Source organism: Magnolia sinica, chromosome 4 (assembly GCF_029962835.1).
Source record: "Magnolia sinica isolate HGM2019 chromosome 4, MsV1, whole genome shotgun sequence".
Classification (NCBI taxonomy): domain Eukaryota; kingdom Viridiplantae; phylum Streptophyta; class Magnoliopsida; order Magnoliales; family Magnoliaceae; genus Magnolia; species Magnolia sinica.
In genome coordinates this window covers 1,340,898-1,355,265 of record NC_080576.1, presented here as the reverse complement: position 1 = coordinate 1,355,265, position 14,368 = coordinate 1,340,898, and the positions used below count along the sequence as shown (strand labels likewise).

General features: G+C 45.4%; 1 protein-coding gene across 1 annotated transcript; it reads left to right on the top strand.

Moving 5' to 3' along the window:
• Window positions 1-324: 324 nt before the first annotated feature.
• On the top strand, window positions 325-1,742 carry LOC131242087 (wall-associated receptor kinase-like 1). Its single transcript, XM_058240488.1, has one exon. It carries the CDS (start codon window positions 487-489, stop codon window positions 1,465-1,467), a length of 981 nt encoding a protein of 326 aa, XP_058096471.1. The 5' UTR covers window positions 325-486; the 3' UTR covers window positions 1,468-1,742.
• Window positions 1,743-14,368: the final 12,626 nt, after the last annotated feature.

The window sequence follows — 14,368 nt, the reverse complement described above, 5'->3', positions numbered from 1 at the left end:
GATGCCACAATGCCCGGGTCACTTTCTTAATCTTTACATGTAGTTGATGAAAATTGAAATAGAACAGCAACAGGCATTCGAGGAAACATAGAAAAAACATGCATGGAGGTAACCTATCTATCTCTCAACTTTCTTCTTCTTCTTCTTTTTTGTTCAGATTCATGGTGGAAGTTCTTGCATAATAGGTAACCTCCATGCATGGAGGTAACCTCTCTAAGTTTAATGCCCGCTGAAAACGTGAAGTTTTTTATTACAATAAAATGCTATCTAGTTGTGATCCATTACATTGGCTGACTACAATCTCCTGGTTGAATGTAAATTTTTGGGATAAAGCGTAGATGATCGTGATGACAGTGTTTCACATAGATCTTTGTTCTACTTTCTGTAAATTTAAAAGCATTCATCTTTCCATAATAACCATTTTGATTTTTGTTTTGTAATTTTTTAGTAGGTAAGGGCTCATCAAAGAAAATAGAAGAAGAGAGAATGTACCTTGTAAACGGAGCTCGCCTGTTACAGGATCTGATCTCTTCTTGCGATGGAAAAGTTAATCCTATTAGGATCTTCTCTGCAGAAGAGCTCAAAAAGGCCACCAACAACTATGATGAGGGACGGATTTTGACTAGGGAGGGAAAATTCATCAGTTACAAAGGAACCTACCATGACTGTCCGATTGTTGCAAAGAAGCTTGTAATTGTTCCTCATGATGAAAATACCTGTAAGCGTTTCCTTGACCGCATTTTCAATGAAATCATTATTTTGTCACAGATCAACCATAGGAATGTTGTGAGGCTCTTGGGTTGTTGCATCGAGACGGCATCCCCCGTTCTAGTTTATGAATTCATCTCCAACAAAAGTCTTGCCTACCATATCCGAGAGACCACCATTTCAACTCGAATTTCATGGGAAATTCGTATAAGAATCGCTATTGAAATTGCAGATGCAGTTACATACCTACACACTGCCACTCCCAAGACCATTGTTCATAGGGGTGTGAAAGCCTCCAGCATCTTATTGGACGAAAACTATATTTCCAAACTATCAGATTTTGAGCTGGCGATAGCCATCCCCATAGGTGAAACACATGTAAAACCGGGTTTTGCAAGCAAACTTGGACACATCGACCCTGAATACCTTCGTACTGGCCAATTAACAGAAAAGCATGATGTTTTTAGCTTCGGGGTGTTGTTGCTTGAGCTTTTGACTGGTCAAAGGGCTTTCGATCTAAGGAGATCACATGTGGATGAGGATGTTCTATTAGTGGATTTCGTCGCTTCGTCCTTGAACGAGAAGCGGCTTAATTTGGTATTAGATCCTAGCATTTTTGAAGAGGGGAAGATGGGACAATTCGAAGCTTGTGCAGAATTCGCCATAGCACTCATCAAAGAGAAGGCAGAGGAAAGGCCGACAATGAAGGAAGTGGCGCAAGAGCTAAGACGAATACAAAAAAGGGAGCTTTCTCCTTGAGGAATGCTAGCAAGATTCTTCTTTGGTAGCTGTTTGGCCATGTGACTCGAAACACAGCTTGTGTATAGATGGAAATGAGAATTTCAATTCAAGCCTTGAATTATAGAATTTATGTGTGTGTGTGTGTGTGTGTGTGTTTTCCATGTGTTACTTGCGTACTTCTTGTTTTGGTTATGATTGTATGATGGGGTCATCCTGGCCATCCAAGACAAGTTGGATTGTTCTGATCAGAGAGTGGCTTGCTGATGCAGCCAATCTATGGCCAAGAGTGAGCCAATAGATAAGATCAACCTACGGTCACATTTCTCCATCAGATCATCAGAATAGGACAGCTAAAAAACCAGACACAGGAGTACAAGCCATCTGATGGGCTTTAAGTATAAGACAGACCAAGATTACACAAGCTCAAAAGAAGGCCCATCATGTAAGATGAACGCATTGCTAGAACGTGGAAATAGTATCTCCACACCTCCTGGGAACCAAGCCGGGAGGAAATGGTTTTTCAATGCCCAGTGGTCACAGTCCCGTCGTCTTGAGAGTTGCAAATTAGGCAGCCAAACCTGCTGGGATGCGAAACAAGTTTTTATGCACCCATGAAGCCTATCCGCACCGCATATGCCGCCTAAAAATTCCTCTCTCCACACAGGTTGTTGGGGGTCCTTCCTCATGTGGAGGTGACGCAGGGATGAACGTGATGAGGATAACTACTCCGAATCCACGGAGCTTCTCTGGACTCCTCACAGTGACTTCTCTAATCCACGAGGAAAGAAAGCAGAAAATAGAAATAAATTCTAATAAATTCGAAATTGATTAATTGATGAATAAAAACGAGTTTACAACCCTTTAAATAGGGGTACCAAGCAATGGGAAGGAAATTAGAATCAAACTACAACTCAAACTCTTAGAATCCGCGACTTACTATAAATAGTAAACTTACTATTTATAGACGGTCGTGATGTTTACTAGTGCGCAAGGTTTTCGGCCAAAAATAGTAAGTGTCCTATTTGGCTTCACTAACCCGTTCTCCTAATTATTCTAAGCTCTTTTCACGTTGGGCGCAACTCCTAAAGCCTGACGGATGAAGAGTTATAATCAAACTAAAACTTACTATTTATAGTAAAAACGAAATTAAAACAGGGAAACGACCATCGATCCAGGGGTTTTTCGCAATTCCGGGCTGCGCAACCCGGCATAGCGGGGTTGGTTGGCTTCAGTAGCTCGTTCTACCCCAAAATCATATATTTTACGTCAGATAACTCATTCCGGATTGCAAGATACGCCCGATTTAAGGTTTGATGGTCTCGATCACTTCTGTCGTCGACCGGGCCGTCGACCGGGCCTTTTCTGATCCATTTTAGCCATGTAACTGTCCGCGACCCGCTCTACATCAGTCTCCTTCACTTCAAAAGAACTCGTCCTCGAGTTCTCGTCATACTCTGATTCATGATACTCGGTTAGGTCCGCGACATTGAAAGTCTGTGAGATTGCCATGTCATCTGGAAGATCAACAATATAAGCATTATCATTGATCTTTCGGATAATTGGGACGGGTCCAATCTTCTTATTTTTCAATTTGTTGTACGTCCCGGTCGGAAATCTCTCTTTACGCAGATGGACCATAACGTGGTCGCCCACCTCGAACACCTTTTGTCGTCGATGCTTGTCCGCTTGTTCCTTATATTTCTCGTTCGAGGCATGTAGCTTGGTCTGCACTTCTGCATGGATGCCCATGATCTTGTCTGCCATATGTTCTGCTGCAATGCTCGTGCCCGGGTGCTTGGGTAGAGGGACCAAGTCAAGTATGTGGCGAAGCACTTGTCCGTAGATAATCTGAAATGGTGATCTCCCTGTCGAGCGGTTCACCATATTGTTGAATGCAAACTCTGCTTAGGACAAGGACAAATCCCACTGCTTCGGTTTTTCTCCTGAAATACAGCGAAGGAGGTTTCTCAATGTGCGATTCACAACTTCGGTCTGCCCATCAGTCTGTGGGTGGTAAGCACTGCTGAATTGAAGTCGTGTATCGAATCGATTCCATAAAGTTCGCCAAAAGTGGCTAATGAACTTCGTGTCACGATCGGAAGTAATGGTCTTGGGGACCCCGTGTAGCCGAACAACCTCCCTAAAAAATAAATTCGCCATGTGTGTTGCATCGAGGGTCTTCTTGCATGGGATAAAGTGCGCCATCTTTGAGAAACGATCTACTACCACGAACACTGAATCCATGCCGCGTTGTGTTCGTGGGAGACCAAGCACGAAGTCCATTGATAAATCCTCCCAAGGACCGTTAGGCACAGGTAACGGGGTGTAGAGGCCCGTATTCTGAGATTGCCCCTTGGAGGTCTGACAAACATGACAACGTTGTACAGCTTTTCCCACATCGCGTACTAACTACGGCCAATAATACCGCTCTTCCACAAGAGCTCGCGTCTTGTCTCGTCCCAGGTGTCCAGCAAGGCAACCTCCATGTAGCTCTTGAATAATCTGCTCCCTCAGAGAACTTTGGGGGATGCACAATCGATTCCCTTTGAAGAGAAAACCGTCCTGTATATGAAGGTCACTGGGGTAACATTCTTGACACTTCATCCAAGAATCTTTGAAGTCCTCATCCTCGGCATACAGCTCCTTGAGACAGTCGAAGCCGACTACCTCGTTGCTTATTGTAACTAGTAGTGATGCACGACGGTTAAGTGCATCAGCCACCTTGTTCTGCTGTCCTGACTTGTGCTTCAGAACGAACGTGAATTCCTGTAAAAACGTAACCCATCTAGCATGCACACGATTCACGTTAGTCTGACTATTAATAAATTTTAATGCTTGATGGTTAGTGTACAAAATAAACTCTCTTTGAATCAGATAATGTCGCCAATGTCGCAACGCCTGAACAACTGCGTACAACTCAAGCTCATAAGTCGACCACTTCTTTCGGGCTTCGCTGAGTTTCTCACTGTAGAAGGCTACCGGCCTGCCTTCTTGTGATAATACTCCTCCAATTCCGACGTATGAAGCATTACACTCAACCTCAAACAATTTGTCGAAATTAAGAAGCACCAAGACCGGTGTTGTAGACAAACGATGCTTGATCTCATGAAAGCTCTTATCAGCTTTATCGGTCCACTGGAACGGTCCTTTCTTCATGCAATCTGTTATAGGCGCGACTATGGTGCTAAAATCTCGCACAAATCGACGATAGAAAGTCGCCAACCCGTGAAAACTCCTCACCTCATAAATGTTTGTCGGGATCGGCCATTCTCTAATAGCTCACACCTTTTCATCGTCCACACGAATGCCTGTGGACGTTACAACATATCCTAGAAATAATAGGCTGTCAGTTAAAACACTACACTTATTCAAGTTGAGGTACAACTTGTTAAGTTGTAGGACCTGTAGCACCTGCCTGAGATGTTTCCTGTGCTCCGCCTCATCCTGGCTATATATCAATATGTCATCAAAATATACTACCACAAATCGGCCAGTGAACGGTTTTAGAACTTGATTCATTAAACGCATAAAAGTACTTGGTGCGTTCGATAGGCCGAAGGACATGACCAGCCACTCATACAACCCTTCCTTAGTCTTGAATGCCGTTTTCCACTCATCACCGGGTTGAATACGAATCTGATGGTACCCGCTCCTTAGATCTAGTTTAGAGAACACCTTGGCCCCTTCTAACATATTGAGCATGTCGTCCAACCGTGGTATTGGAAACCGATATTTGATGATAATTTTGTTGATTGCTCGGATGTCGACACACATACTCCAGCTTCCATCTTTTTTTGTCGTTAATAATGCTGGCACGGCACATGGGCTCATGCTCTCTCTCAAGAGACCCTTACGGATCAATTCCTCCACTTGCCCCTGAAGTATCTCGCACTCCTTCGGACTCATCCGATAATGAGGGCGATTGGGCAGGCTAGCCCCAAGGACGAGGTCTATGTGATGTTGGATGTCCCTTATGGGGGGCAATCCATTAGGTAAATCCTCAGGCCAGACTTCTTTGAATTCGTTTAGCAACAGTCTTAAACTTGGAGGGATGTTTGAGGGTTCCTCTTCCTCGCCCTTCACTACTACGGCGTATACCTCACCAGTTTCCTTAGATTCCTCCATGAAATCCCGAATGGTCAAGAGAGAACTCCCCTCCACTTTAGAGGCTTCAGGGTGGTTCTCTGGTGCCATAGGGGCAAGGATTATTTTTCGACTATCCTTGAGAAATACGTAGACATTATCTCATCCCCGATGGGTCGCATCACGGTCTGACTGCCAGGGTCGACCGAGTAACATATGACAAGCTTCCATATCGACCACGTCACAAAGTATTTGATCCTTATAATTTTTGCCAATTGAAAACGAGATAGTGCATTGTTCAGTTACCTTGGTCTCATTCACCTTTTTTATCCAGCCAATAGAGTATGGGGAAGGATGTTTCATCGTTGGTAGCCGCAACTTGTCCACCATTACTCTTGAGACGATGTTTTCGCTACTACCACTGTCTATGATCACATCACAGACCTTTCCGTTGACGGTGCACCGAGTACGAAATATGTTGTGTCGCTGTGGATGTAATTCCTTTCGTGGGGCATACAGTAATCGCCTCACAACTAGAAATTTGCCACGATCCTCGCCCGTCATTTCATTGCCACCTGCTATTTCTTCAGTGGTTTGTTCATGTTCATCAAAGTGATGGTCTTCTTCTGCGGCCTCATCTTCAGTGCCCCTTCGTTTATAGTCAAGTGCGCTGCGGGACGTTGAGGACAAGTGTTTGATAAGTGGCCTGGTTGGCCACAGCGGTAACAATTGTTCGACCTTGGCCAAGTATAAGGATTTGGAATCCTACTTGGACCTGTTGTTGTGGGTGCTGCACGTTGAGGTCTGGATGAGCCACTCCCCGTATCACGGTTTGCGGTTGTAGGAAGTTGAGGTACTGGGTCTTTTCCTCGTGGCAGCATTGGATCCTGCGTGGAACCCGTTATGGAGGGTCGATTTGAAGGATATGGACGAGCAGGAGCTCTTGCAAGTTGTGTTTCTGCCCTACCCGCCAATTGAACTGTTTCATCCACGGTCCCGACTGGGTACATCTGAACTCGATCCTGAATTATCAGTCGCAACCCACCTATAAATCGTGCCACCTTTTGTGACTCAGATTCTGACAGATCGTTTCGTGTAGCCAACCGTTGAAATTCTTCAGTGTAATCTGTGATAGTTCGATTTCCTTATCTGCAATTTTGATATTGCTGGAATAATATCTGCTCATAATCATTGGAGAGAAATCGTGATCGAAGAAGACGTCTCATCCGTGGCCATAATGAGATGGGTGCCTTGTTCTGGTGGTCTTGTGAGAGTTGTAATTGTTCCCACCATGCAAAAGCACCAGATTTTAATTTAAACGCTACCAATTTTACCCTTTTATGATCTGGCACGTCCATGTAATCAAAATATCTCTCTACTTTGGCTAGCCAATTGAGAAAATCTTCTATACGTAATAAACCATTAAAACTAGGAAGTTCAGCCTTACCTCGATAGTCTCTTTCAGCACGATCTAGATGATCACCTCCATAGATTGGTCGTCGAGCAAAATCCTCATTAAGGTCCTCGTCGCTAGAACTTGAATCATCTGGTGTAGCCCTACGGTTTGCCACTGGTAGTGCTCTACGAAAATCGGGGTTGTGTCGTACAACAACCATGGGTGGTGGAGCACCGCCTAGGGCTCGGGACGGAAGTAGCGCATCCGCAAGATGGTCGAGAGTTGCCTGCATCCCTTGCATGGTCAACTGACTCTCCTGGTGGAAAGCTTCCATTCTTTCCGAAAGATAACGAATCCCTGAATCACCGTCCACAGGATTTTGATTCATACCTTCGTTGTTTGCCATCGGCCCGAGGGAAATCCTCGCTTTGATACCAATTGACGCAGGGATGAACGTGATGAGGATAACTACTCCGAATCCACGGAGCTTCTCTGGACTCCTCACAGAGACTTCTCGAATCCACGAGGAAAGAAAGCAGAAAATAGAAATAAATTCTAATAAATTCGAAATTGATTAATTGATGAATAAAAACGAGTTTACAACCCTTTAAATAGGGGTACCAAGCAATGGGAAGGAAATTAGAATCAAACTACAACTCAAACTCTTAGAATCCGCAACTTACTATAAATAGTAAACTTACTATTTATAGACGGTCGTGATGTCTACTAGTGCGCAAGGTTTTCGGCCAAAAATAGTAAGTGTCCTATTTGGCTTCACCAACCCGTTCTCCTAATTATTCTAAGCTCTTTTCACGTTGGGCGCAACTCCTAAAGCCCGACGGATGAAGAGTTATAATCAAACTAAAACTTACTATTTATAGTAAAAACGAAATTAAAACAGGGAAACGACCATCGATCCAGGGGTTTTTCGCAATTCCGGGCTGCGCAACCCGGCATAGCGGGGTTGGTTGGCTTCAGTAGCTCGTTCTACCCCAAAATCATATATTTTACGTCAGATAACTTATTCCGGATTGTAAGATACGCCCGATTTAAGGTTTGATGGTCTCGATCACTTCTGTCGTCGACCGGGCTGTCGACCGGGCCTTTTCTGATCCATTTTAGCCATGTAACTGTCCGCGACCTGCTCTACATCAGTCTCCTCCACTTCAAAAGAACTCGTCCTCGAGTTCTCGTCATACTTTGATTCATGATACTCGGTCAGGTCCGCGACATTGAAAGTCTGTGAGATTGCCATGTCATCTGGAAGATCAACAATATAAGCATTATCATTGATCTTTCGGATGATTGGGACGGGTCCAATCTTCTTATTTTTCAATTTGTTGTACGTCCCGGTCGGAAATCTCTCTTTGCGCAGATGGACCATAACGCGGTCGCCCACCTCGAACACCTTTTGTCGTCGATACTTGTCCGCTTGTTCCTTATATTTCTCGTTCGAGGCATGTAGCTTGGTCTGCACTTCTGCATGGATGCCCATGATCTTGTCTGCCATATGTTCTGCTGCAATGCTCGTGCCCGGGTGCTTGGGTAGAGGGACCAAGTCAAGTATGTGGCGAAGCACTCGTCCGTAGATAATCTGAAATGGTGATCTCCCTGTCGAGCGGTTCACCATATTGTTGAATGCAAACTCTGCTTAGGATAAGGACAAATCCCACTGCTTCGGTTTTTCTCCTGAAATACAGCGAAGGAGGTTTCCCAATGTGCGATTCACAACTTCGGTCTGCCCATCAGTCTGTGGGTGGTAAGCACTGCTGAATTGAAGTCGTGTATCGAATCGATTCCATAAAGTTCGCCAAAAGTGGCTAATGAACTTCATGTCACGATCGGAAGTAATGGTCTTGGGGACCCCGTGTAGCCGAACAACCTCCCTAAAAAATAAATTCGCCACGTGTGTTGCATCGAGGGTCTTCTTGCATGGGATAAAGTGCGCCATCTTTGAGAAACGATCTACCACCACGAACACTGAATCCATGCAGCGTTGTGTTCGTGGGAGACTAAGCACGAAGTCCATTGATAAATCCTCCCAAGGACCGTTAGGCACAGGTAACGGGGTGTAGAGGCCCGTATTCTGAGATTGCCCCTTGGAGGTCTGACAAACATGACAACGTTGTACAGCTTTTCCCACATCGCGTACTAACTGCGGCCAGTAATACCGCTCTTCCACAAGAGCTCGCGTCTTGTCTCGTCCCAGGTGTCCAACAAGGCCACCTCCATGTAGCTCTTGAATAATCTGCTCCCTCAGAGAACTTTGGGGGATGCACAATCGATTCCCTTTGAAGAGAAAACCGTCCTGTATATGAAGGTCACTGGGGTGACCTTCTTGACACTTCATCTAAGAATCTTTGAAGTCCTCATCCTCGGCATACAGCTCCTTGAGACAGTCGAAGCTGATTACCTCGTTGCTCATTTTAACTAGTAGTGATGCACGACGGCTAAGTGCATCAGCCACCTTGTTTTGCTGCCCTGACTTGTGCTTCAAAACGAACGTGAATTCCTGTAAAAACACAACCCATCTAGCATGCACACGATTCACGTTAGTCTGACATTAATAAATTTTAATGCTTGATGGTCAGTGTACAAAACAAACTCTCTTTGAATCAGATAATGTCGCCAATGTCGCAGCGTCTGATCAACTGCGTACAACTCAAGATCATAAGTCGACCACTTCTTTCGGGCTTCGCTGAGCTTCTCCCTGTAGAAGGCTACCGGCCTGCCTTCTTGTGATAATACTCCTCCAATTCCGACGTATGAAGCATCACACTAAACCTCAAACAATTTGTCGAAATTAGGAAGCACCAAGACCGGTGTTGTAGACAAACGATGCTTGATCTCATGAAAGCTCTTATCAGCTTTATCGGTCCACTGGAACAGTCCTTTCTTCATGCAATCTGTTATAGGCGCGACTATGGTGCTAAAATCTCGCGCAAATCGATGATAGAAAGTCACAAACTCGTGAAAACTCCTCACCTCATGAATGTTTGTCGGGATCGGCCATTCCCTAATAGCTCGCACCTTTTCATTGTCCACACGAATGCCTGTGGACGTTACAACAAATCCTAGAAACAATAGGCTGTCAGTTAAAAAACTACACTTCTTCAAGTTGAGGTACAACTTGTTAAGTTGTAGGACCTGTAGCACCTGCCTGAGATGTTTCCTGTGCTCCGCCTCATCCTGGCTATATATCAATATGTCATCAAAATATACTACCACAAATCGGCCAGTGAACGATTTTAGAACTTGATTCATTAAACGCATAAAAGTACTTGGTGCGTTCGATAGGCCGAAGGGCATGACCAACCACTCATACAACCCTTCCTTAGTCTTGAATGCCGTTTTCCACTCATCACCGGGTCGAATACGAATCTGATGGTACCCGCTCCTTAGATCTAGTTTAGAGAACACCTTAGCCCCTTTTAACATATCGAGCATGTCGTCCAACCGTGGTATTGGAAACTGATATTTGATGGTAATTTTGTTGATTGCTCGACTGTCGACACACATGCTCCAGCTTCCATATTTTTTTGGCGTTAATAATGCTGGCACGGCACATGGGCTCATGCTCTCTCTCAAGAGACCCTTACGGATCAATTCCTCCACTTGCCCCTGAAGTATCTCGCACTCCTTCGGACTCATCCGATAATGAGGGCGATTGGGCAGGCTAGCCCCTGGGACGAGGTCTATGTGATGTTGGATGTCCCTCATGGGGGGCAATCCATCAGGTAAATCCTCAGGCCAGACTTCTTTGAATTCGTTTAGTAATAGTCTTAAACTTAGAGGGATGTTTGAGGGTTCCTCTTCCTCGCCCTTCACTATTACGGCGTATACCTCGCCGATTTCCTTAGATTCCTCCATAAAATTTTAAATGATTAAGAGGAAACTCCCCTCCACTTTAGAGGCTTCAAGGTGGTTCTCTGGTGCCATAGGGGTAAGGATTATTTTTCGACTATCCTTGACAAATACGTAGACATTATCTCGTCCCCGATGGGTCGCATCACGGTCTGACTGCCAAGGTCGACCGAGTAATATATGACAAGCTTCCATATCGACCACGTCACAAAGTATTTGATCCTTATAATTTTTGCCAATTGAAAACGAGATAGTGCATTGTTCAGTTACCTTGGTCTCATTCACCTTTTTTATCCAGCCAATAGAGTATGGGGAAGGATGTTTCATCTTTGGTAGCCGCAACTTGTCCACCATTACTCTTGAGACGATGTTTTCGCTACTACCACTGTCTATGATCACATCACAGACCTTTCCGTTGACGGTGCAACGAGTACGAAATATGTTGTGTCGCTGTGGATGTAATTCCTTTCGTGGGGCATACAGTAATCGCCTCACAACTAAAAATTTGCCACGATCCTCGCCCGTCATTTCATTGCCACCTGCTATTTCTTCAGTGGTTTGTTCATGTTCATCAAAGTGATGGTCTTCTTCTGCGGCCTCATCTTCAGTGCCCCCTTCGTTTATAGTCAAGTGCGCTGCGGGACGTTGAGGACAAGTGTTTGATAAGTGGCCTGGTTGGCCACAGCGGTAACAATTGTTCGACCTTGGCCAAGTATAAGGATTTGGAATCCTACTCGGACCTGTTGTTGTGGGTGCTGCACGTTGAGGTCTGGATGAGCCACTCCCCGTATCACGGTTTGCGGTTATAGGAAGTTGAGGTACTAGGTCTTTTCCTCGTGGCAGCATTGGATCCTGCGTGGAACCCGTCATGGAGGGTCGATTTGAAGGATATGGACGAGCAGGAGCTCTTGCAAGTTGTGTTTCTGCCCTACCCGCCAATTGAACTGCTTCATCAACGGTCCCGACTGGGTACATCTGAACTCGATCCTGAATTATCAGTCGCAACCCACCTATAAATCGTGCCACCTTCTGTGACTCAGATTCTGACAGATCGTTTCGTGTAGCCAATCGTTGAAATTCTTCAGTGTAATCTGTGACAGTTCGATTTCCTTGTCTGCAATTTTGATATTGCTGGAATAATATCTGCTCATAATCACTGGGGAGAAATCGTGATCGAAGAAGACGTCTCATCCGTGGCCATAATGAGATGGGTGTCTTGTTCTGGCGGGCTCGTGAGAGTTGTAATTGTTCCCACCATACAGAAGCGCCAGATTTTAATTTAAACGCTACCAATTTTACTCTTTTATGATCTGGCACGTCCATGTAATCAAAATATCTCTCTACTTCGGCTAGCCAATCGAGAAAATCTTCTATACGTAATAAACCATTAAAACTAGGAAGTTCAGCCTTACCTCGATAGTCTCTTTCAGCACGATCTAGATGATCACCTCTATGGATTAGTCGTCGAGCAAAACCCTCATTAAGGTCCTCGTCGCTAGAACTTGAATCATCTGGTGTAGCCCTACGGTTTGCCACTGGTAGTGCTCTACGAAAATCGGGGTTGTGTCGTACAGCAACCATGGGTGGTGGAGCCACCATGGGTGGTGGAGCATCGCCTAGGGCTCGGGGCAGCCGCAAGACGGTCGAGAGTTGCCTGCAGCCCTTACATAGTCAACTGACTCTCCCGGTGGAAAGCTTCCATTCTTTCCGAAAGATAACGAATCCCTGAATCACCGTCCACAGGATTTTGATTCATACCTTCGTTGTTTGCCATCGGCCCGAGGAAAATCCTCGCTTTGATACCAATTGACGCAGGGATGAACGTGTCACGCCCCGAACTTGGAAACCGGGCTCACAAAATTTTCGATCGCCGAATCCGGCACCGACAGCCTCCGTAGAACCCCATTTTCGGATCCCGGCACCCATTTACCAGGTTCCGATCCTGGGATACTACAAGGAGGATTTCAAGTCATCAGTCTAATTCATAATGAGCATAACAAAAGCATAACCCACAAACAATAACCACAAGAACACCACCACAAAATCCACTATGATCAAAAACTTTTGAGTACAATGCGGCAGAAAGGGGAAATACAATGTAATAAAAGAAACAAAACTCCAGAAGCTCGGCTGCACGCTCCAACTACAGCGAGACTATGGCTGCGACTGCGTCCTGGCGTCACCTGCACGCATCAATCGTGCATAAGCTTATGGAAAGCTTAGAGGGTGGTGTAAGTATGTGCGCAATATAAACGTGCTCAAAATGCAAGGTCAGAGTAATGCGGAATCATGGTGATGAGCACATGAATGCAATCAGCCGTATCAAGGCTATGCGGTGCAAGATATGAATGCTATCGGCCATAACACAGCCATGCGATGCGAGATGCAACTCAAGCATGCCAATCCTCATCATGTATCAGTACAGTTCTCATTCTGGATAATCACCGGGGTTCAATACACTCCAAATGGCACTGTCGCTCTCCTAGCCGCACAGTCCAAGTGAGCATAAGAAACCTCACTATCCGCCTGGCCAATAGTCTGCCAATACCTATCCGGCACGTCGATAGCGGACCCATTCGCGAGCTGGTCAAACTCAGCCTAGTATTGCCTCCTACTCTCGGGCGAGTAAGGCCACACCCCTTTCCAACCGACCACGACACAGTGGGAGACGCGGCTTCCTGGTATTCGGCCCTCGTGCGCTCATATTTCCACTCGGTCTCGACATTGGAGTCATCCTCTGGTACCATCGGGTTTAGGGATTTTCACCCAGGGACGTCTATGACGCCCGTATGCTAGAACCAAATATTTTCGGTATCCAACTCAGCCATCCACGATGTGTCTATGGAGGCTATGGCCCTGATGTCGCTAGGGCATACAGTAATTACAATCACACAAATGCAAGTGCATGAGTCACACTATCAGTCATGCAACGGTTCTGTATATATCATGCACTTATATGAGGCAACTCCACCTATCAGGGAGCCCATAAACGGTCTATCAAAAGGTATATGCTATGATCGGTCACTCCTCACATCAGGCATACATATGGTGCGAATGATCATGAATCATGCATCTATACTAAACATGTAATAAGAGATGGGTTCTAGGTATAATGGAGATGGGCCTAGACGGCCTACTTACCACAAGTTTGGGCCTATCAGTGGGCCTTAGGGAGAACTATAATGCGGACATTTAACCAACATTATCAATGTGGACGTCAAACCAGCATTACTCCCAAGACGTGACCCGTTACAAAATCAACACATATACCATGGCGGAATTACACTGCAAGCATGGGCCTATCAGTGGGCCTTATGTATGTCCTATTGCGCCTTGACCTATGGGCCTCCAGCACATCAAATGGGCCCCATACATAGGTCTCATATATACATATCAAGGTGGGCCTCAATGACGGGCTACACATGCATCAACATGGGCCTAGTCACATGGGCCTTGCGTACATTACAATGGGCCTCATAATATGGACCTTATACAAATCAAGGTGGGCCTCAACAAAGATCACCAGTACATGAAGATGGGCCTCCACAATGGGCCTTAAAATATCTCAAAAATGGT